The 20,536-nt window shown below is 48.9% G+C and overlaps 1 protein-coding gene across 2 annotated transcripts; it reads right to left on the bottom strand.

Annotated features, from left to right (window-relative positions):
- Positions 1 to 634: 634 nt before the first annotated feature.
- On the bottom strand, positions 635 to 19,237 carry ppp1r1b (protein phosphatase 1, regulatory (inhibitor) subunit 1B). 2 transcript variants are annotated; one of them, XM_035614075.2, is made up of 5 exons: positions 18,765 to 19,237; positions 6,681 to 6,770; positions 5,881 to 5,956; positions 4,307 to 4,444; positions 635 to 2,810 (listed from the first exon to the last, which is right to left on the bottom strand). In XM_035614075.2, exons 1-5 carry the CDS (start codon positions 18,867 to 18,869, stop codon positions 2,614 to 2,616), a joined length of 606 nt encoding a protein of 201 aa, XP_035469968.1. In that variant the 5' UTR covers positions 18,870 to 19,237; the 3' UTR covers positions 635 to 2,613. The 2 variants fall into 2 exon arrangements, with proteins under 2 accessions (XP_035469968.1, XP_035469969.1); XM_035614076.2 differs by having other exon boundaries at positions 6,687 to 6,770; positions 18,765 to 19,234.
- Between the last annotated feature and the right edge of the window lie 1,299 nt (positions 19,238 to 20,536).

The raw sequence follows: 20,536 nt of genomic DNA, 5'->3' as shown, positions 1-20,536 counted from the left end.
CCGACAGCGTTGTAGTTACATACAATGACCACGGGGGGCAGTAACCTCATCATCATACCTCACACCGGACATTGAAAAATAACATTTTCAAACTGAGATGAAGGAAACACATTTTAATTAAGTGATGTATCAAGACCCTCGATCAAAATCAAAATGTAACAGACTTTCAGTTGTTACAATGACAAAGAGAAGTTACAAAGAAAAAGGCCCTGCAGAAACAATAAAGACTGAATTCTGATTTTCACGTGTTTTACTCTTAAAGGTGAGACATTTTAATGATGTCATCATATAATAAGACATAATCTGAAAAGTAGCGTAAAGATGGGTGTTTTTGCTTATTGTTCTTTACAATTAATATCACATTTTTGTTTAAACTAAATCAACAGGTGGTGTTAGATTTGATTTGTTTGATACCATGTGATCAAGAGTCACAAATAAACAAAGATGGAAGGTGAAAGAAAGATCATGTTTATGAATCATGCCTTCCTTAATATAGTCATATAATCAGTATAATATAGCCAGTGAACTGTTGAACTGTCTTGTGTTGTAAAACAATATCAATGAATGGATGAATTCAAATTTCACACACACACACACACACACACACACATACACATAATGAGCACGAAGCAGGTTAAAGGAGAAAAGTAATAACGGTTTATTAATTTTGATATCATATTGCTGCTCACTTTAAAACAATCACGTCACATTGAGAAACAACAACAACAATGGAAGAAAAATCGAGAGAAAAAAAATTGGGGCATTAAGGAGTTCATACATGTCTTTCCATGGTTGTTTCCTTCTGAGTCGGAGGGGGAGGGGGAGGTGAACAGAGAGAGCGGAGGAGGGAGGGAGGTCGGCGTCGACCTGCTCAGTCAACAGGTCGTCCAACAATCTGAGCAGGTCAGAGGTTAAAAAAAGTTTCACACAGTTGTTTTATTTTAATATATATATATACAAACAGCCACTCAGATGATACAAACAGCGAGATTTACTTTAATCCTGGAAATCCTTCTTATTACACAGAGCCTGTTAAATTGCAAAAATTAAAATTTGACACATTCTGAATAAAAACATTTAAAATTGTATTGAGACCAAGAGAGCGTCGGCGGTAAAAAGAGTGCAGACAGTTTGTGTTTGCTCAGGTTGTCAGTCAGACAGTACAGTAGAATATAGACAGTAGAAACAGGGAGATGAGCTACTCACACACACACTCACACACACGCACACACGCACACACACACACACACCGAACGTTAGATTAGAAAAATAGCTCTTACAACAGACCCACGAATATACAAGTCATGAGCGAACGATTCAAAAGATGACGATAGAAAAGTGCCAAAAAGGGGGGGAGGGGGGAATCTATGAGCAGTGTGAGATCCCCCCCCAAAAAATATATATATTTTTGTCAGTTCACAATGAATCAAGTTCAAATGAATGAGTCGTGGAGGAAAATCTCAGGGTTATGTAAATTTAAAACAAATTAGAGGTAGCTTTGCCCTTTAAGCAGCCCGCTTAATTTGAAATAATCTCAAAAATGAAAAGTGTGGTGTGGTATGCGATGACGACACACTTACGCCCACTCTATAATAGACAAAGATTTTGTTGCTGCTCAGTGATGCTCTACCCCCGCATGTCTTTTAGTGTCTTGTCTTTTTTATTATGTGTGAATGAAAACAGAAGAGGATTATGATACAGAAATGGTTTGAGCATGAGTTTCTATGGGTGTTCGTTTTCAAAATACTGGGTTTTTTTGGACTTCCAGAGATTAAAGTCAATAATCTGTGAGATTTCATTCCTTGTTGATATGATGTTGGTTGAGGGCGTGAAAAATTAACAGAGATGGTGATGATGTCAGCGAGAAAACAGCTGGATTACAATTGTGCAGACCAGGTATTTACAACGAAAAACAAGGTTCGGTTTTATGGAAACATTAAGGATTCTAACTTTTGGCCACTTTAAAGCTGTCGTTCCTACTTCATACCACAAGGTGGCAGTATACGCGTGTTCTAATTTAAACAACGAATTGTGCTGCAGGATCAGGACAGATGATGTGAAGTGCACGTTTAAAGAGCTTCAAGTACTTTTTGAATTGTTGCTATAAGATTCGGTCCTTGTTAAAGCTTCTTTTTTTAAATTTCTACCTTCTTTAAAAGGAACATTGAGCTCTGAGCAGACGCACGGAGGAAGAGTTGAGGCCTGGGTCACGTCGACCTTGACCCCCTCTACTCTCACTTCCAACAAAGGGGCATTGGGCCAAAGTGGCGTCTGCAGTCTGCGGTCTGTCGGGGGTGTGGGGGGGGGTTCACTCCTCACCTGCTCATACGGGCTCGACTCCTGACACCCTGATACCCTCCTCCTCGCTCCTGCCCCCTCATGTGCTCTCTCGTTAAACCCATCTGGCCCTGGACCTGGTGGAGCAGGTGGAGGAAATATTAGTTTGCTCACATCCTCAATTTTACTGAAGTGTCTTGTCAGTCAAACAAACACAGAACTCCCAGTTCTTCATTTTCCACTTGACAACAACCTTCCCTCTCCTCCCCAAAATCTTTCCTCCAAATATTTACCCTCCTCCTCCTCCTCCTCCTCCTCTCTTTATTTCTCTCTCTCTCAGTTACTCCCTCGACTGTTCTCCTCTCTTCTCGCCACCGATTTGTCCCCCTCCTCCTCCCCCTCCTCCTCCTCCTCCTCTTCTTCTTCTTCGTCCTCCTCCTCTTCCTCCTGCGCTGCTGCTTGGATCTGCTTGGCCGTCTCTCTCACACTGGAGAACTTGACCGACTGCTCGGTGGTCGCCGTCTCCTGGTGATCTGAGGAGAGAGAAGCTGACGTGAGACATCATCACCAAGTGTCACATGGAGGGTGTTGGGTTTTTATTGGATTTCATTCTAAAGGAGTGAAGGAAGGAAGACACTAGTGTTGATTGTAGAAAGGAGACAAGAAGTCGATTAATGACTTGACAAAACAATAATGAACTGATGAATGATTTTGTTTTTTCTTATTTAATCCCTGTCGAATGAGTTTTCTTCATCATTATCTTCAGTTAAGGGAAATTGTGATTTTAACTATGTTCAAAATATTCTAGATTATTAGATAATGAAAATAATCATAAGGCAACGCCTGGCAATAATACCGTCAATTATTTTTTCAGTGAAGTGTTATTGAGAAGCATATTCTGATTCATACCTAATTTAGGAATGGGCAAATATTTGACAAGCTGGGCTGAACAGGAACATTCGTGTTTATTATGGACGAGACTGAACTGAGACATTATTCTTATTCCTGAAAGGTTTATTCTTTTGACGCACTTCTGCAGATATCAGTCACGAGAAAGATGAGTGAACGCGTTCTGTGTCACTCGGCTGAAGGAGCAGTGCGAACTGTAACCGAAGGAGCCGGTCAGCGTCTCCCCGCGCGCTGCCCGGGTGCTTTTGTGTCTCGCCATGACCTCCACAAAAGGGATTTAGTTGCGAGAGCTTGTATCGTCTGGGCCGAAGACGACGATGAGTAATGCTAAAATGCAAGTGCCACCGTTCTCCTGTGATAGAATGGAGATTTGAAAAACCTATAATTGTCCAGCGTGGAATAAAATAAAACATAACAAGCGAGTGCTGGTGTCAAAAAGTGAACTTTGACTGAAGGTTTGTGTACGACACTAGTTTGCACGGATGCTTCGATGCAACTCATTCCCTGAACACCGTCACACACCCCGGACAGGGTCGCGATGTGTCGCGCGCTGTCTCCTCGCTCGTCCGGCGCTGACAGGGCCCGCTCTACCGTTTGGCCACGCCACAGTGTAATCGCAGCTCTTTCCTGGTCCTGAATTCAAAGGTTTTAGCGGAAATGGTTGGAAATGTCTTGGATAAAGATGGCGAGATGGATGGATGTTGAGGAGGAGATGTGTACAGCACTGAAGACCTGCCGTCTCAATCATTCAGTCAAAACATTTTAAAATACAAACTGTTGGTGTCAGACTTCGAAATCTGCTGCTGCCCAAGATACTGTGACGTGGGACGAGTGGGCGACATAACCCTCTGGATATTCAGCCAGTCCTTAACTATGTTATTTCTGATTGGCATTTTTTGGCCGAATTCCTCCTGATCATAGCAATAAAACCAGATTTTCAAACATCGCGCTTTCCTAGACAGTCAAGGCACGAAGCCAAGTTGTGTTTTCGGCAACGCGCCGCGGGGGCGTATGCTTCCTTTAAAAGAGTGGCCACCACTGTGTGTTGTTCCCCGCCGCCGCCGCCGCCGCTGTGTTGCACGTGTTGTGGTCCCCGGGGCCGGAGAAGCCTCCCCCTCACCGGCAGCTTTGGCGGGACGCGCGTCCTCTCCCTCCTCTCCCTGCCAGTGGTCCTCATACTCCTCCCCCTCATAGGGGTCTTCCAAGGGAGGGTAGACACCTAGTTTCAGCATTTGTGCCTCGGCCATCTTCTGCACAGCTACACACAGGTGAAAACACACACACACACACACACACAAACACACAAACAGGCCAAACACAGACAAACACAGGGATACAAGGATAGAGGGGTAAGGGCAGTACCACGCTTCAACAACTGACAGTTTTTGTATCAAGCCTCCGGGGGTTTTATGAAATCGTGCCCGACAGGCCGGACGCCAATCAACCACATGCACTGACAGACGGACAGACAGGCGTCCACCTTCGCCTTCCATCCCTTCTCTCATCTGTTCGTCCGTGCTCCCTCGTCTTCCCTGGTCTCGCCCGCCCTCCTCCTCCTCCTCCTCGGTCCTCTCTCCCGGCAGCGCTGCTGACTCACACTGTTTCTCTCTCTCCCCCTCCTCACACAACCCTCGTCGCCTCCGTGATGTCACCTCCACTCCCTCCTCTCTCACTTCACCTGGGTCACCTTGGCCTCCCCCTCTTCTCCTTTCACACCCTCAGATTTTACAGGTCACCTGTTTTCCCTCAGGCTTTGAGGTACAGTAGTTGTTGTTTTTTTTTTTACAAAAGTCCTCCAGGTCCAGTAGCTCTCCCTGTCGCGCTCCGAGCGTCCGAGCCGATGACGGACAGATTCTCTGATTCTCATTATGACACATGCATCGACGTGCGGCACGCTCAAAAATGTACTTTTTTAAAAAACATGCAACAAGCAAAAAGCCACGTACACATGCAAGGGCATGCTTTTGTTCATGTATGTTTTTCTGTCGTGTGTGTGTGTGTGTGTGTGTGTGTGTGTGTGTGTGTGCGTGCGCCACAGCTGCATACACAACTGACTGTAATCCTGGATGATCCAGACTTTCCTAGACTCACACTCAGTGTCTCACAGCTGTCACATAATAATAATCTCTCTTTCTCCCTCCACACACACACACACACACACACACACACACACACACAAATATGTACAGAAGCCGCTGTTGAGTGCACAACAAGACCAGAAAACACCGACTGATGCATATCGCACATGTACAGAACAGAAACAGTGGCACTGAGGCTTTTAATGCACAAGGCTGCGGAGAGATCCGGGAGATCTTGTGCACACACGATAATTATTTCTTGTGGGAACAAGTCATTAAAAGATCTCTTTTTGTCTTCTTTTTTTTTTCCATTTTGAGCCCACAAGTTATTATCTTGTGTGCAAAAGATAAGAGCCTAAGCACACACGTTCTTATCTTGTGCACACACTAGAAAGAAAGGGAAAGAAATCTCCTTTCTGGGCTTCGGGGGCTCCGCACGTATCTGCCCATCTGTCACATGCATTGTTTTATTTGTCCGCCATTAGGAAGCCAGGGGGATTTTCACTGCAGCGAAGCGAGAGGTTAAAAAAAACAACAACCAGAAGGATTTAAACACAAGGATGAATCACGAATACACACGACGACCTACTGGAGCACCAGCGCCGCTTTCACTGACCTTTGAGCGATGGAGGCTGATACACGTTGGGATTTACACGTTTTGGTTTGAGCACTCCGTTCTCTCCTACAACCCACTGCGAGGACAGAGAGGGACAACTTTAATTCACCATTGAAATTCTCCTGAAAGAAACACAGCAAACATCTACAAAGATATATATATATATATATATATATATATATATATATATATATATATATATATAAATGCTCTGCTTAATAATAATTTGTGCCTGATAAGATTCTTCTTTTATTTCATTTACACTTTCTACTTAAAAGATAAGATAAGATAAGATAAGATAAGATAAGATAAGATAAGATAAGATAAGATAAGATTGGTACTTTATTGATCCCAATTCCGGTGTTACAGAAACAGGTATCACACAACACACCTTACAAAATAAACAAAATATATTAAATACAAATGTAAAACATATACAAATTGCAAAAACATAAAGAATTAGGAAAATAAATACTAAGAATTTACATGAAATTGTGCAGTACAGTGCAGTCAGTTGCCAGAAATGTGCATAGGAACCTGGTGACGTGAAATCGCCACAATCTGTCAGAATGCAAATATTGTTCATTCCAGTGTTCTAACAAATGGACACAACACGTCTCCGGTGCACCACGTGGTGATGACGGAGGATGTCAGAGGATCAAAAAAGTTAAAAGACGGTAAAAAAAAAAGAAACATTTACAGGGTGAACACCAGTGGGGCGCCGAGAGTGATGTGGCACGACAGAACACGGTGGGAGGGGGGGAAATTATTATTATTTTTCAAAAGTGTTCCATCTTCACCTTTACCTGATGGGTGGACTGATCGTCCTCGGGAGACGATTGGTCGGCAACTCTGAACAGCGTGGCAGGTGTGGGCCTCCTGCGCCGGATCTATAGACACACACACACACACACACACACACACACACACAAACAGATAAAGAGCAGCCTTAAATGCATGAATAATTGATTATTCCAACCACTGTATCATCAATTATGCTCGGCACAAAGTCGATCCAATGGAAAATGTTGACGGCCCGTGTCGGTGGAGGTCACGCTGGTCCCGGACTCTCTCCGACTCCATCGTCGCTGCCGCCGCCCAGTTGGCTCGTGGGTCGCCAGACAAAAAGCGAGCTGGAGCGCCGGTCAGGTCAGAGTGAAAGCCACGGTCGGCGGAGCGGGGAGGGAGACTCGTTATGTAACGCTCCGATGTCATCGACCCCGATATACAGTGCGCAGTGAAAGTGATGTTGTGTAGCGTTTGAATTGGTCCCAAGTCTTTTGATGCTGGATTCATTAGCAGTGAATGAAAGCTCCTCACATGACACACAAGGTCTCGAGTGTGTGTCTGATTACCGGAGTGTACCTCGTGTGCACCCGCGCAAACAGAGGGACCATGGAAATAGGGTTTTTTTGGGGGGGGGGATTTAATGAGCCACGGCATTCAGCGCAGACACACTCCGGTCTGCGTCTCCAGCCCCCTCGCTCGCACTGTTGTCCCCGGAGGCCACGGAGCCGGGTCGCCGAAGGCCTGAGAGCAACAAACCCCCGGGGGCCGAGGCAGACGGCAGGTCTGCACGTCACCTCCAGCACCAGGTCACTGAACTCCCTGTCCTGCTGGGAACAGAGGCCCAGCTGTGCCCAGGCATCCAGTCGTGCCAATTCAGAGTTAATTCAGAGTTACACTCCACCCCGAAATGCCAAGACTTGAAAAGAGACTGTAAAAAAGGTGTTGTGAACATGTCGTAGCAGAGCTGTACGGAGGCCTGGAAGGGGGGAAAAAGGTCTCGTTCAAAGGCCATCGGGGTCGGTTCAGCGTGGCGCGCAAACATGCAGCATCTCGCCATCTTTCTTCCTTTTTCAACCTTCAATTTGTGTCCCTTCCAGGGCTCCGTAGAGCTGTGCATCACAACCGCTGATGCAGAAGTCGCTTATTCAGCTGTAAGTTGAAGTGTTTGGAACCTTCGCGACCTCAAGAAATTAATTAATTAATATTTTGATCATTTGATGAATTGTTTGAGTCTTTATTCAAAGACAAAAAGATGCTTTTCTTCTCTTTTGTCCATCCATCCATCCATCGTCTACCACTTTATCCATTTAGGGGTCGCGGGGGGGGCTGGAGCCAAAGTGAAGCGAAAGTGCTAACCACTACGCCACCGTGCAGCCCCCTTCTTTTTTATATCATAGTCAATTTTAATATATTATCGTTTTGGGGTCTGTTAGGTGGAATGTCATGATGATTTGCTGACATTTTACCGACTGAACGATCCGGTTTGCAGCAGACAAGTTGGCGTGTCCGAGGAGGTTAGGACCTCGCCCGGGGTTTACGAGCTTCCTTTGAAGCCAACAGGAAGTGAGCGTGTGATTCGCGGAGGAACGTTTCGAGGTCGGAGCGGCATCACTTTAATAACTATAGGCCACCGCGACGCCCTGAGCACAATGTGCAGGGGCCCAGCGTTTTGACTCACTTTCAAACTATTTCAAAGGATTTATAGCCCAGGCCTTTAAAATAAAGAGTACAGAGCGAAGCAGGCAGGTCTCTGGAGCCAACCTTGACAGGAACCTTGGCGCCACATGTTTACAGCACCACACCACATGTGGCGAGTTAAGCAACGCGGCTCTCTTCTGCGCGAAAACTCCTCACACTCCTCCACCTTGTCCGGCGAGGGGGCGGGTCATCGGTCGGCGCGAGGCGCGTGTTGCCAAAGCAGAGGCTCGCCGTCCGACGCCGCGTTGATTAACCGTCGGTTTCGCCCTGATTCACGACACCAGACACGCAACTCCCATCTCTCCTGTCTCCCCTGGATCTCTCAAACTATCTCTCTCTCTCTCTCTCTCTCTCTCTCTTCCACCTCCCATTTCATTCTCCCTCGATCCTCTGCCTCCTCCATCCTGTTTACTTCCCTCAGCACATCCTTCATTCCTTGACGGGGACATTACCCCCTCATCCACTCCCCTTCCCCTCTCCGTCACCAGCCTGCGTCATGAGTGAAAATGAATAATCATAATCCCTTTTTGTTTGCCCCGGCTTTGTCTGTCCCTTCCTCTCTCTTGGATTGACCCGTCTCTATTGGGAGACGGACAGGTCAGGCTCCCTGCTGCCTCCGCCCGCCTGACACCCGCTGCCGGCCCCGAGGTGCGCGGCTCACGGGGAGGAGAGCAGACGCCAGATGTTGCCGTGACCAAGCCCCCTGGCTTTTAAAGTCATTAAGCCGGGGGAGAACCACTGCATAGATCCTGTAGGGCGAACGGCGACATGCGAGAGAAGAGACCCCCCGCGGTTCTTCCTGCCAACAGATTCTCAAGATATGAAATCTGCAGCTGGAACAACAAACATTTGGACGACAGTGAATCCCGAGTAGCGTTTTTAAAACGATTGATGCCGTTTCATTTGCGTTCCTGTCTCTGGAAATGATTCCTGGGCATTTTCCACAATTTGGTGACATTCGCGGATCAAACAATAATCAGCAGATTAATCCTCATTGGAAACCCTTGTAAGCTGCAGTCCTTATTAAGCCTAGTTCAGTATTTCTCAACATAATTCACAAATATGTCATTTCGCCCATGAAACATCTTGCTTTTCTTTCTGTTTTTTTTCCTTTTCATCTTTTTGAATCACTGTCCGTTTGTTTTGTGATTCCGGTCGGACCTACAGTCGGTCAAATGGTTATAGTTTCTGGAGTCCGTTCAGTGAACTTCAAAGTCAACGCTTTTTAACGAGGTGTCACTGAGCGAGACAGTTGCACAATGAAAGCTGGGAAAGATTCCAGAGTCCCGAGTCAAGGTCCAAGGAGAGAGATGGAGAGAGATCAAGGGGATGGAGATAAAAATAGCGATGGTGGAAAACAAATGGAAGGTAAAAAATGATCGGGGCGGGATAATTGAGGTCACGTGGGAAGCATCCGCCGATGATCTGCCTGGGTGTGTGTGTGTGTGTGTGTGTGTGTACTTTGCGAGTGTGTGTGTCTGTACGGGTCGTCGCGGCGGCGGCGGCGGTCCTGTGAAATGTCAAGACGCGGCCTCGTAAAAAGCCCGAAAACGACAACAGTCCCACTCCACAGATAAGACGGAAAAACCGGCTGTAAAATGCATCAGACGTCAAGTCCATGGAGTCGACGACCACACATGCGTGTGTTGTGAGGAAACACGAGAATCTCTTTATCCCTTTAATGCACATTGATAAAAAAAAAAAACAGAAGAAAAAAAACAATGCTGGTGATGGGGGCCGTGACGTGCGTCGCCGCTCTGTGACATTGGCGGCGCCAGATGACACGAACGCACGCAGTGACTCTAGTAATTTTCCAGCCTCAAAACCGACCCGCTCTGCCCGGAGTTACATAACGTCGTGTGTGACTTCCTCATTTACGCCAACACTGGGGCACAGCATGTGAGATGAGTGCTGCTGTGCTTCATCCCTGCTCCCTGCACCGAGATCAGTGGAGCTTTCACCGAGGGGCCTCTGGGGCCGACTGCTGCTAAGGTGAGGTGCCCCCCCCCCCCCCCCCCCCCCCCCCGCGCGCTCCACAGGTGAACACCCGCAGGCCTCCCCCCGCCCCCGCCCCCGAGAGGGACAGAGCTTCGCCCTCAATAAGATAAACATTGTCTCGTGGATCATGGCGTAGACAGGAGACACATCAGTCACGTCTCCAAAGCTCCGTGAGTGAATTTGAAGAATGTGCTGACTCCACACGGGGGAGGAGGCGGAGGGAGAGAGAAACGTCCAGATTCAAACTCTGTCGGTGAAGACACACTTAGAGGCGCACCAGGCGACTGTAGCGCCCCCTGGTGGTTCCAGGTGGCGGACGCTGCAGGAGCAAGACGCCGGTGAGGGCGCAGGTACTTTTTTTTCGCAGCCTGGCTACTGTCCAAATCAGGGAGCGACCGTAAAAATCCCAATTTCGAACAAGTAACGTGATTCTTTTTGTCTTCGGGTTTAAGTTTCTGTTGTAAATTCGGCTGTTCCACCGTCTGCCCGCCATTCCCATCACTGGGGTCAGATACCTGGAGAACACTGTTCTCTTCTTCGTTTTGGCTACAAAATGGCTGACGCAGTTCCATTCACGATTATGCTTTTATATGTTGATTTGATCAATGCTTAAAAACCTCCTTGACGCCACACAGAAGCGTGTTTTGAGATTTGACATATAGCAAATGAAGATCTTGAAATTAGATGGACTTTTTACCTCTCACATTTAATTGGAGGCAAAGAGGTTGAGTCACCGAGGATGACTCCGAGACCTCCCTCTGTGCCGCGCGGGGGACACGAGTCACTGGTAAATGTTGACTTTGCACACGTGTGTGTGTGTGTGTGTGTGTGTGTGTTCACAGGTATGCGTGTTGGCTCAGCACGCTCTTGCATAGCAGCAGCAGCAGCTTAGAGCGAGCAGATCAGCCCATATGGGTCCGCTCCCCGGAGGCCTCCACCTAAGCTGGTGCCGTCGCGGCCCTGGCCTATAAAAAGCAGCGGGAGTAGGACAGTATAAACTAGATCGCGGCCGTCTCCGGTGGCTCTTCGGGATGAGACAGAAAGGCTCTAACACTCGTGCCTCGCAGTCGAGCATCTCCCGGGGAGTCAGCCGAGCAGATCTGGCCTCGAAGCAAAGGCAAACACACACACACCACAGATCCTCTTCCCCGTCAGCCACCGTCCATCCCCTGCGTCCAGTAGCACTCGATTACATCCCGTCGAGCCGCGTGTGTGTGTGTGTGTGTGTGTGTCAACGACCATACGAACGCCTCTCTCTGTTGATATAACCAAGCTCCGGATGGATAGAAATGTATTGTATGTGCGACGGTCGATTTGCAGTCGTGGTGTCTGCCCGCCGGCACCACAGCGCTGCGTCACTGGCGTATTAGCACATACATACGTGACGTATAGTGCGACAGTGGGAATAAACCCGTGAAGTTCGTGAAGATTTTTCTTTTTGCTGCTAAAGAAATGCAAACAAATGTGGGATCACAATCCGTTTAACTAGGACGCAAATCTAAAAAACACAACCAATATGACAGAGCTAAAAGTGAAACATATGATCGTGTTGGTGCTGAGTGTCCGTTTCTGCTGCTCCCAGTTTTTCGCCCCTCATTATTTTTGTGCAAAGAGCCAGTATTCAAATGCCCCCTCATCACAACCTCCGGTGCCTCGACTGAATAGAAATGTCCCCCCCCCCCCCCCCGTGAGGCGGCTCTGTCCATTTCCGCTGCAGTTTTTATTCCCCCGTCTCTGTTTTTTAACTAGCTGCTATTTGAGCAACTCAATTAAGCAAAGTTGTGATGTTGCCCCCCCCGCCCCCCCCCCCCCAGCCAGCCAACAACCCACCCACCCACCCACCTTCCCCACTGAGCCTTTCAAAATGAAGTGGCAGAAACCCCCTTGTGGTGCTCTGAGTGCAATGAGTTCAATACGGGAATATGTATATCAGTGGTTTCTTTTCTGTTACACTGTCTCTAGTGCGCACAAATTACCAGTCTGCGTAAGTTTGGTTATGAACCGCGGGACAACATAGCATTGCGTTATCGCACGTTTAACTATTACAAACATCTTCAAACATTAATATGTTAAAAAAAATTCCAAAATAACAGTGCATTTACAGTAGTGTGTGTGTGTGTGTGTGTGTGTGTGTGTGTGTGTGTGACATTGTCCCGGCCTGCTGTTTTGTTTGTGAGCATAATCTCACTGGAATTTTTGGGGGGAAAAAAGTGGACACACTGTCTGTGTTGTTGGGGATTAAACGTAAATTCCAGGCCGACGTGCCCCGTCCTGGCGAAGCCCGACGGACAAAATGTTTTCAATAAGCACGAAACACAAACAACCGAAGGCATGTGTTCAAATCCCCTCCTGTGACAAATCGCTCTGTCAGACACACACGCTCAGTCATCGCAGACAGCGCTGCCAGGTTCGGCTTCGTCAGAGGCATCACTGAGTAACGCTCGCCTGTCGAGTTTCCAGGTGTCTCAAAGTCGGGTGGAGGACGCGGCTCCGAAGTAATCGTAACCGCAGCTTGCGGCTCAGTGAGGTCCGAGGTCGGTCAGATAAGCATTAGTTTGCTCATTCCTATTCAAACGGGCGGCGTTGCCGAATTCCCATAAGTCCTACATGCTCCTGCGCGTTGCTTCTCGAAAAGTCACATTACACTTTGAGTGGTGACCTTCGGCCCCCACCACCGGCTCGCTGCATAAACAGATGGGCTCGGTCACAGTATCTGGAGGGGGGCTCTCCAATGACCCCCAAATAGGAAATGTAATTATGCTGCGCCCACTGGCATAATGATATCACACTCAGACAAACCACCCCCTCGCCTCTGTCTCCTTCTCCTCTGTCTCACGGCAACTAGCTGCCGGTTGCTTTTGGACTGTCAGAAGAGCGGTTCGCCGTCTCCGCTCACAACGGACACAATGTGCCAGTGGCTGGTGAGTGACAGGAGGCCACCTGCCAGGCCACGAGCGCAACACTGGAGCAGCACGCGGGGCGAGGCCACGACAGGGCAGGTGCCAATCGGGGCCTTCCTGCAAACACACCGCGAAGATTATCACGTGTCTCCGTCCACTCCACATTTAAGGGGGCCGTCACAATTGTGCGGCGGACAAAAAAAACAGTTCCAGAGGTCAACGGGCGCAGGTGCGCACAAAGTACAGAGTCGCTTTTGTTATTCATTTGCAGCGTCATATGTGCCCGAAGGCGATAGATGCAAAAAAAAAGAGGGGGTTACTGTGGAGACGGTTGCCGTGCAGCTCACAGCTCATTGCCTGGATGCAAATGGTATGTACACGTACAAACGCACCTGAGTGCACACGCACACTTTCATGATCTCTTCATATTATAACAACGATTAATCCGCACTAGGGCTGCAACTAACGATTCTTTGTAATTATCGATTAATCCGTAGATTATGTTCTCGATTAATCGATTCGTTCTTTGGTCCATAAAATGGTGAAAAATGTCGATCGTATTTCCCAAAAACTCCAACATGACGGGGGTTTTTTTGCATACACACCAAATATATTTAGTTTACTGTCACAGAGGAGCAAAGAAACCTGAAAATATTCACATTCAAGAAGCCGAGATCACACTTTTTTTCTTCATAAAAACCCCCTCAACCGAGTAATCGATTATCAAAATAGTTGGCGATTAATTTAATAATCGATTAATGGATCAACTGTCGCAGTTGTTATCCGCACGGGGCTGAAATGGTTCAAAACTTCTGTAAACACCTTCATTTATTATCTGATTGTGTCTAAAATATTAAAAAATGTAGATTTGGTCTCGGTCAGATGAAACCATTTGTTGCTGTGTTTCGGCTTTGAGCCGTTTCCCTCCGAAAAACATATTGGCGACGGCCCGGTTCGCCCCGCGCGCGAGCTCATTAAGTCGCAGGCAGATAAACGCGAACATAAAAGGTCTCGGCCGCTGAGAAATGTGAGATTACAACGTAATGCCGTGTCTGTTCTGTGTTGATGAAACAGGCATCGGGACCAATCCCACTTGTTTTGAGTCACGCCCCGGCGCCCCCGTCTCCGTGCCGACGACGCTGTGGGCGACCATCTTGTTCCTCTTTAACAAGGGAAAGGGGGGAGGGTCCAGCCGCGGCCTCCCGACCCTCACATCGCCAGAGTCGCAGCTCGGCGTCCGGATCCCGACACAGTTGCAATGAGCATGGTGACGCCGGGAAAAACAGGCCCTTACTCCCTCCACCCCCATGACACCGACAAAGAGGATTTGTTGACCATAATACTGGACGTGTGTGGTGGGGGTTCAGTGCAGCAGCAGCGTCACCTGACTGTGTACAGTGTCATCATGCGACCAAATCCCTCGACCCGTGCTCAATATTTATGTTTTGCAGCTGTTTACACGATGCACACATCGGCGCACGCACGAGCCGAGTGAAAGATGATAGATTGTTCAGTTGACACAAGGTAAAAAAACAAAAAGAAAAAAGGATTCACTTGAATTCACAAGAAGCTGTTCTGCTAAGAACTCAAACTGTTGTGGACAGATTCGGGCCCTGGACACGTTGCTCCGGAGTCATTAAACAATCCAAAACGCCTGAACTGTCAAAAACTTGGGAGGAACAAACTCATACGCGACCGACGGAGGACAGAGACCCATTGATTGCCGGACAACAATCTGCTTGTTTTCCAGCTTGGCAATTCAACTCTTTGAAAAAAATAATTTTGTTTTTGCCACCACAGACATAAACAAACTGCTTTTTTCACAAAAACTGACGGATCGCGTCACTGGGCAAACTGAGTCAGACCACTACACGGGGACATTCAAAAGATCACTGCCCAGTCCCAGCATGCTTTGTGCCACCCGACAGACTAGATGTTCGTTCGGCAGAGTGCATGTTGACTGTCCCCCAGCCTGCCGGTGTTTACCCACCAACACGCGCCGCATCAAAGGTCGCTGGTTGACGTTTACCCCGGAGAGACCGGGCTGGGGCGGGGAGGACGACGTGGGGGGAAGGTTGGAGTGGGGCGGGGCGGGGGAGAGGCCGGGGCCGGATTGGGTGGGGATGGTGGGCAGGGTTAGGGAAACCTAAACCGCGCACTCCATAACCCTGTTATGGTTTAATATAGATTAACGTTGGAAGTGTCTCGGACGTACTGTGTGCCCCTTTACCAACGTTTGATATTCTCCTTGAGTTTCCGAGTTTCCCGTCGGTTCGAAGATCAGGCCGAGTCGAGAGTCGGAGAAACACGGAGAGAGACATCTGCGTGACGAACCCGCCGACTCGGAGGGAATCAGAGATGCAGTGTCTCTACACCATGACCCTAATCTCTGTCCATCATGCACATCATCATCCTACGTCACTTGCCAGGGATGTAGGATTGGTGTGTGTGCGTGTGTGTGTGTGTGTGTGTGTGTGTGTGTGTGTGTGTGTGTGTGTGTGTGTGTGTGTGTGTGTGTGTGTTTGTGTGTGTTTGTGTGTGTGTGTGTGTGTGTGTGTGTGTGTGTGTGTGTGTGGTGTGGGGGTAGGGATGGTAAACACAACCATGTGCTTCCCCTGTGCTGCTGCTGCAGACAATGACAACTCTGCCCCCTGACCTCTGAATGTGAAGATTACTAAAGAATGATAATCTTTTTTAAAAAAAAGTCATTTATTCCAGGCGGATAAACGAATCAGACGATAATGTCTGAGTGGTCGGCTGTGTGATCTCGTCGGAACGTCGACGGGTGTCGGCGGTCCGTGTCGTGGCGGCGTGTTGCTTTTCTGTTGTTCGGGGTCAGTTGATGAAAGAGATCGCTCCGATTGGCTGTTCACCTCTAGCGAATCAGAGCCTGAGAAGAGAAAAAGGAAGTGCGAAAGAAAGCGATCGAGGAGAATCAAGAGGGTCCACACCCACGAGACTATTAGAAGAGGTTCCATCTTCATCTATCTGTCAATCTGGGTCGACATGGAGGATCAACGTGATCCAGGAGAGGCCGCCTCTGTACGACATTACAGAACAAACCAATGACGTCTACAAACTACCGCCCCCTGCTGGTACGGAGAGTTATTTCCTCTCACCTACGAGCTAGTTGGCCGTTGGATTTAGTCTTGGCGATATGACGTATGCCAGACGTGATGCCACGACAGAAGACAGCAGCGGGCGGTCTTTGTCGATGTGAGCTGCGTGACGTCGTGTTGGCGTGTCCCCAGACCTTGAGATGCCGAGGCCGGCGGTGGGAAACAAGGAAAGGAAAGGGTTTTTGATGACGAATGAGTTTTTAAAGGTCAAAAATAACTCCCGTACAGGCACTTTAGCTCTCGAGAGAAAACATCTACTCAGAGAGAAAAAGGTTTTACACAATGAAAGATTCTCAAGGCCCACAAATCGTGAAAAGTTTGCGTCATTTGAATCAAATGACGTTCAGGTCGACCTGAATAATGCAAAAGAGAGGTTGCTGTCGATCTGTTAAGACTGTTAAGACCAAACCACATCCATCCTCAATCGACCAAACAATACAAAAAAACTAATGTCTCAATATTTGGCTAAATAACGGCAACAAAAAAAAAAAAAACATTAGGGGAAAATTTGAAAAAGTTTTCAATTGTGGACAGTGCAAACAAATGAAGCACATACGATATCTTCCTTCAGATGAAACATTCACGAAACAGGGAAGAAGTGCCAAGTAAGACTGTGTACTGTAACACCCCGGAGGGACGCGCCGATGACAGCTGCTGTTTTCTCCCTCACAATGCAATACTTCCCTACGTGGAAGCGTCTCTCGCATCGACGCCAAAGAGCGTTCGCAACGGCGCCGACGTCCACAACTCGTGCGGTCGGAACAGAGCTCGTCCATCAAAGTTGACCTTTTTCACGTGCCGACTGTGGGGGAAGCAGCTTTTGGGGCGACGTGGTTGTGTAGCCCCTGGTAGAGGCTATCTGCTCCTACGTGAACACATCCTGTCGTGAACGCCGTCCCTTCAGGTCCCCATGTTCAGCACATGCGTTGTAACAATCCTCCACGTGCACGCAACAACCACGACGTGGCTTCATACTCTTCACGCTCCTGCGCGAGCTGGCGTCGCGAACCCGCGGAGTTGCAGCCTGTCCGAAAGGCGAAGGCCCGCGGGAGGAGAGCCCCGCCAACGGGCCTAAATATAGCCCGATCGCTGTTGGACCTTCCCAATCCAGACGGAAGTTGTAGGAGCAGCCGGCGTATGGCGGATTGATATCCCGTAGTTTCATGGAAGCGCCGACCGGATATGTGAGAGTAGTGTAAACGTGAGTGGAAGCCCTGCAAAATATGTTTTAGCAAATCATTTAGTCTATGATTCGGTATTAGTGTCTGAAAAGGGGACAGGAGATTAGGCAACTTGTTTCATGACCAGGCAAGAGAAACATCACAGGATTCCTGAAGGTTTTGCTCTGGGTAAAGTACCATCGTCACCTTTTGTCTATTTTTCCAGCTTTATCTACAAACCAACTTGTTCTCAGGCGACGATCAGGTCAGTTTAAGATGGAGCATGAGTGCAGAGGCCAGTGTAGATGATTAAAACAGAGCCACTTTTATGCAAGATGTGAATCAAGGACAGTCGCCGAGGGAGCCGACCCCCCCGACCCCCCCGACCCCCCGACAGGTGAACGTCAGAGATCAGATTGTTAAATCTCTTTTTCTCTCTTTCTCTCTCCTCGAGCTCTCGGGGGGGACGAGCCAATCGGCCTCCGTCTGCCTCGGCACCAAACGGTTTACTACTTTGGCCCACTTCCCCCCCCCCCCCCCCCCCCCCCTCCCGCCTGCTCTAAAATAAGAGCGCGCCGCATTACAATTACAAAGAGCCCAAAAAAGAAAAGATCAGAGTTGTGTCGTCGCAAAATGAACATTTCACAGAGTTGACGGCGACAAGCCGGTTTATCGGGGCCGAAGGAAAGATGTGACAGAGATCACTCATCTACAGAGAGAGGAACATGCAGCCAAAGGAGGGGGGGGGGGAAGAAAAAGCTAATAATAACAGCGGCGGCTACATGAAACTACTGCATGACATTGTTTGACAGTGATCCCTCTTCAAACACAAGATAGTGACTTTAGTGTCAATGTCAAGGCCGCAAGGCTCTGATCTCGTGAGGTGAGAGAGAGAGAGAGAGAGAGAGAGAGGGGGAAATGTCATCATAGTTTCTCAACTGTGTGGCAGACAGAGAATCCAGCCCTGCATGGGAAACTTGTCAAGAACGAAGCGAAGCCGCCTGACGAGGCGATGCGGTAAAAGTGGAGAAACGTGGAAAAGAAGCACTTAATGCAACGGGGCAGCGGTTTCCCTTGAGTGTCAAGTGCTCAACGAGAAAATGTAACATGCAAGACATTTATGCACAAACACAAGTGAGAGGGTGAAAGGCAAAACTAAACCCTCAGAACATTGACCTGACCCCCCCCCGCCCCCCCGTCCGGCCCCCCCGTCCGCTCACCATCTCCACCTGCCGAGGGTCCAGGTTAGTGGGCACGGAGGACGTCACGGCAAAGTGGATCTTCTTCCTCTCCTTGGGCTCGCCCTCGACCTCGGTCGGCTCCATGGCTCTGGATCCCCTGAGGGGCCGGGGGGGGCGGGGGGGGTCTGACTCCCGGTCGGAGAGGAGAGGGGTTCGCTGCCGAAGATCACACTACAACCTCCCCTGGAGGAACGTCCCACTGCCCAGGGTACAGTCCCACGCCTGAGAACTTCTGTCTGTCTCTGCTGCCTCACTCCCTCTCACCCTGACTCCTTCTTCTTCTTCTTCTTCTTCTTCTTCTTCTTACCTCAGAAAAAACGTGAAAGTGAACAGATCCTCTCTTTTAATTTTTCCCCTCCACCTGTCCTCTCTGTCCTTTGCCTCCGCTGCTCTCCCCTCTCTCCAACTCACAACCTGTGCAGCCGGAGTTGAATGAGGCGCGTGGATCAGATGGGGCTGTGAGGGAGAGAAGTGGGTGGGCGAGCGAGGGGGAGGGGCCGAGGGCCGAAAGAAGGCGGGGATGTTAGGCGAGAGGGGAGGGGCCTCCACAGCGGATGGTGGAGGGGAGGATGTTATTTGCTGCCCTGTCTAAGCTGAGGTTGGGTTTGTAATCAGAGGGCATCAGGAGAGAGAAGAAGAGAGAGAAAAAAATGATAATAATCTCATCACATCCGCTGAGCCTCTTTTGGCCTCTATTTGTGAATGAGAGATTTGTGATGCGGCGAGCGAGGGAGGGAGAGCAAGCGGGGATGAACGACAAGAGAGACGTGTGGGTGTTCGCGGACATCACCCAGCCGCTAAGCTCATGCCACCGACTTTGTCAGGCACGCTGGTGGGAAATGTGTGATGTGGCTGGTGATTTTACAATGAAAGCCCCTTTATAGTCATAGTGAAATGCTGTTGTCCTTCGAAAACACACACACACAAATCCCATTGATACCTTTTTGACCTGCAAACGTTGACACGTTTAAACGGGAGGTGGTGGAAGTCCAGGGCGGAGGAGAGGGAGCGAGGAGGCCCGTCGTCGATAGAGAGGGAGTGAAGGGCGGTTCCCGCGCTATTTCCGAGGGCCTCGCCGTTCTTGCGCCCACGCGGCAGAGGGAATTTGGACAGTGGAGAGCCGTGGATTCGGCCTCAGGGCAGAGTCGAGCTTTGGCACGGGTCGGAGCGAAGGAGATATCTGTGGAGGAGGACGGGGAGGAAGAAGAGGAGTGTATAGGCGGCTGGAGGGGCTCCGTGCGCAGAGAAAAGGGAAGACGGAGGTCAAGGTTGTGCGAGCGCCAACCGAGTCCAGGAAAACACATCAGACAGTCAACCGAGTGTTTATCCCGCCAGTCAGAGCGAGTCGGAACACGCCGACGTGTTATTTATTCACTTGTTTTCCACGCGGGGGCCGGTGGGTGATTTATCAAGGGGATTGTCGGGCGTGGGTTGGTTTTCTTCTTTTGGACTCTGCTACAAAGCGACTTGTGGCCAAAGCGAAGCACCGCCTCCACACGCCTGCAGGGGGCAGGCGGCGGCTGGTCTGCTCAGGGGACGGCTCAGGCGTCTGTGACGTCAGTGTCACGCGCCGGGATCGGGAACGTGTTTGCGCGTCTGTCAGGCTTCGTGAAACCTCACAGGTCAAAGTATCCCTGCACAAATTTTAATTTCACACATGCACAAAAATATTTTTTGCAGCCACAAAAACTTTTTTTTTCACACATGTACAAAAATGTTTCCGCAGCTACAAAACTTCTCTACTAATATAC

The sequence above is a fragment of the Scophthalmus maximus genome, chromosome 17, assembly GCF_022379125.1.
Source record: "Scophthalmus maximus strain ysfricsl-2021 chromosome 17, ASM2237912v1, whole genome shotgun sequence".
Classification (NCBI taxonomy): domain Eukaryota; kingdom Metazoa; phylum Chordata; class Actinopteri; order Pleuronectiformes; family Scophthalmidae; genus Scophthalmus; species Scophthalmus maximus.
Note: the sequence above shows the minus strand (reverse complement) of the source record. Positions and strands in the feature narration are given on the sequence as shown.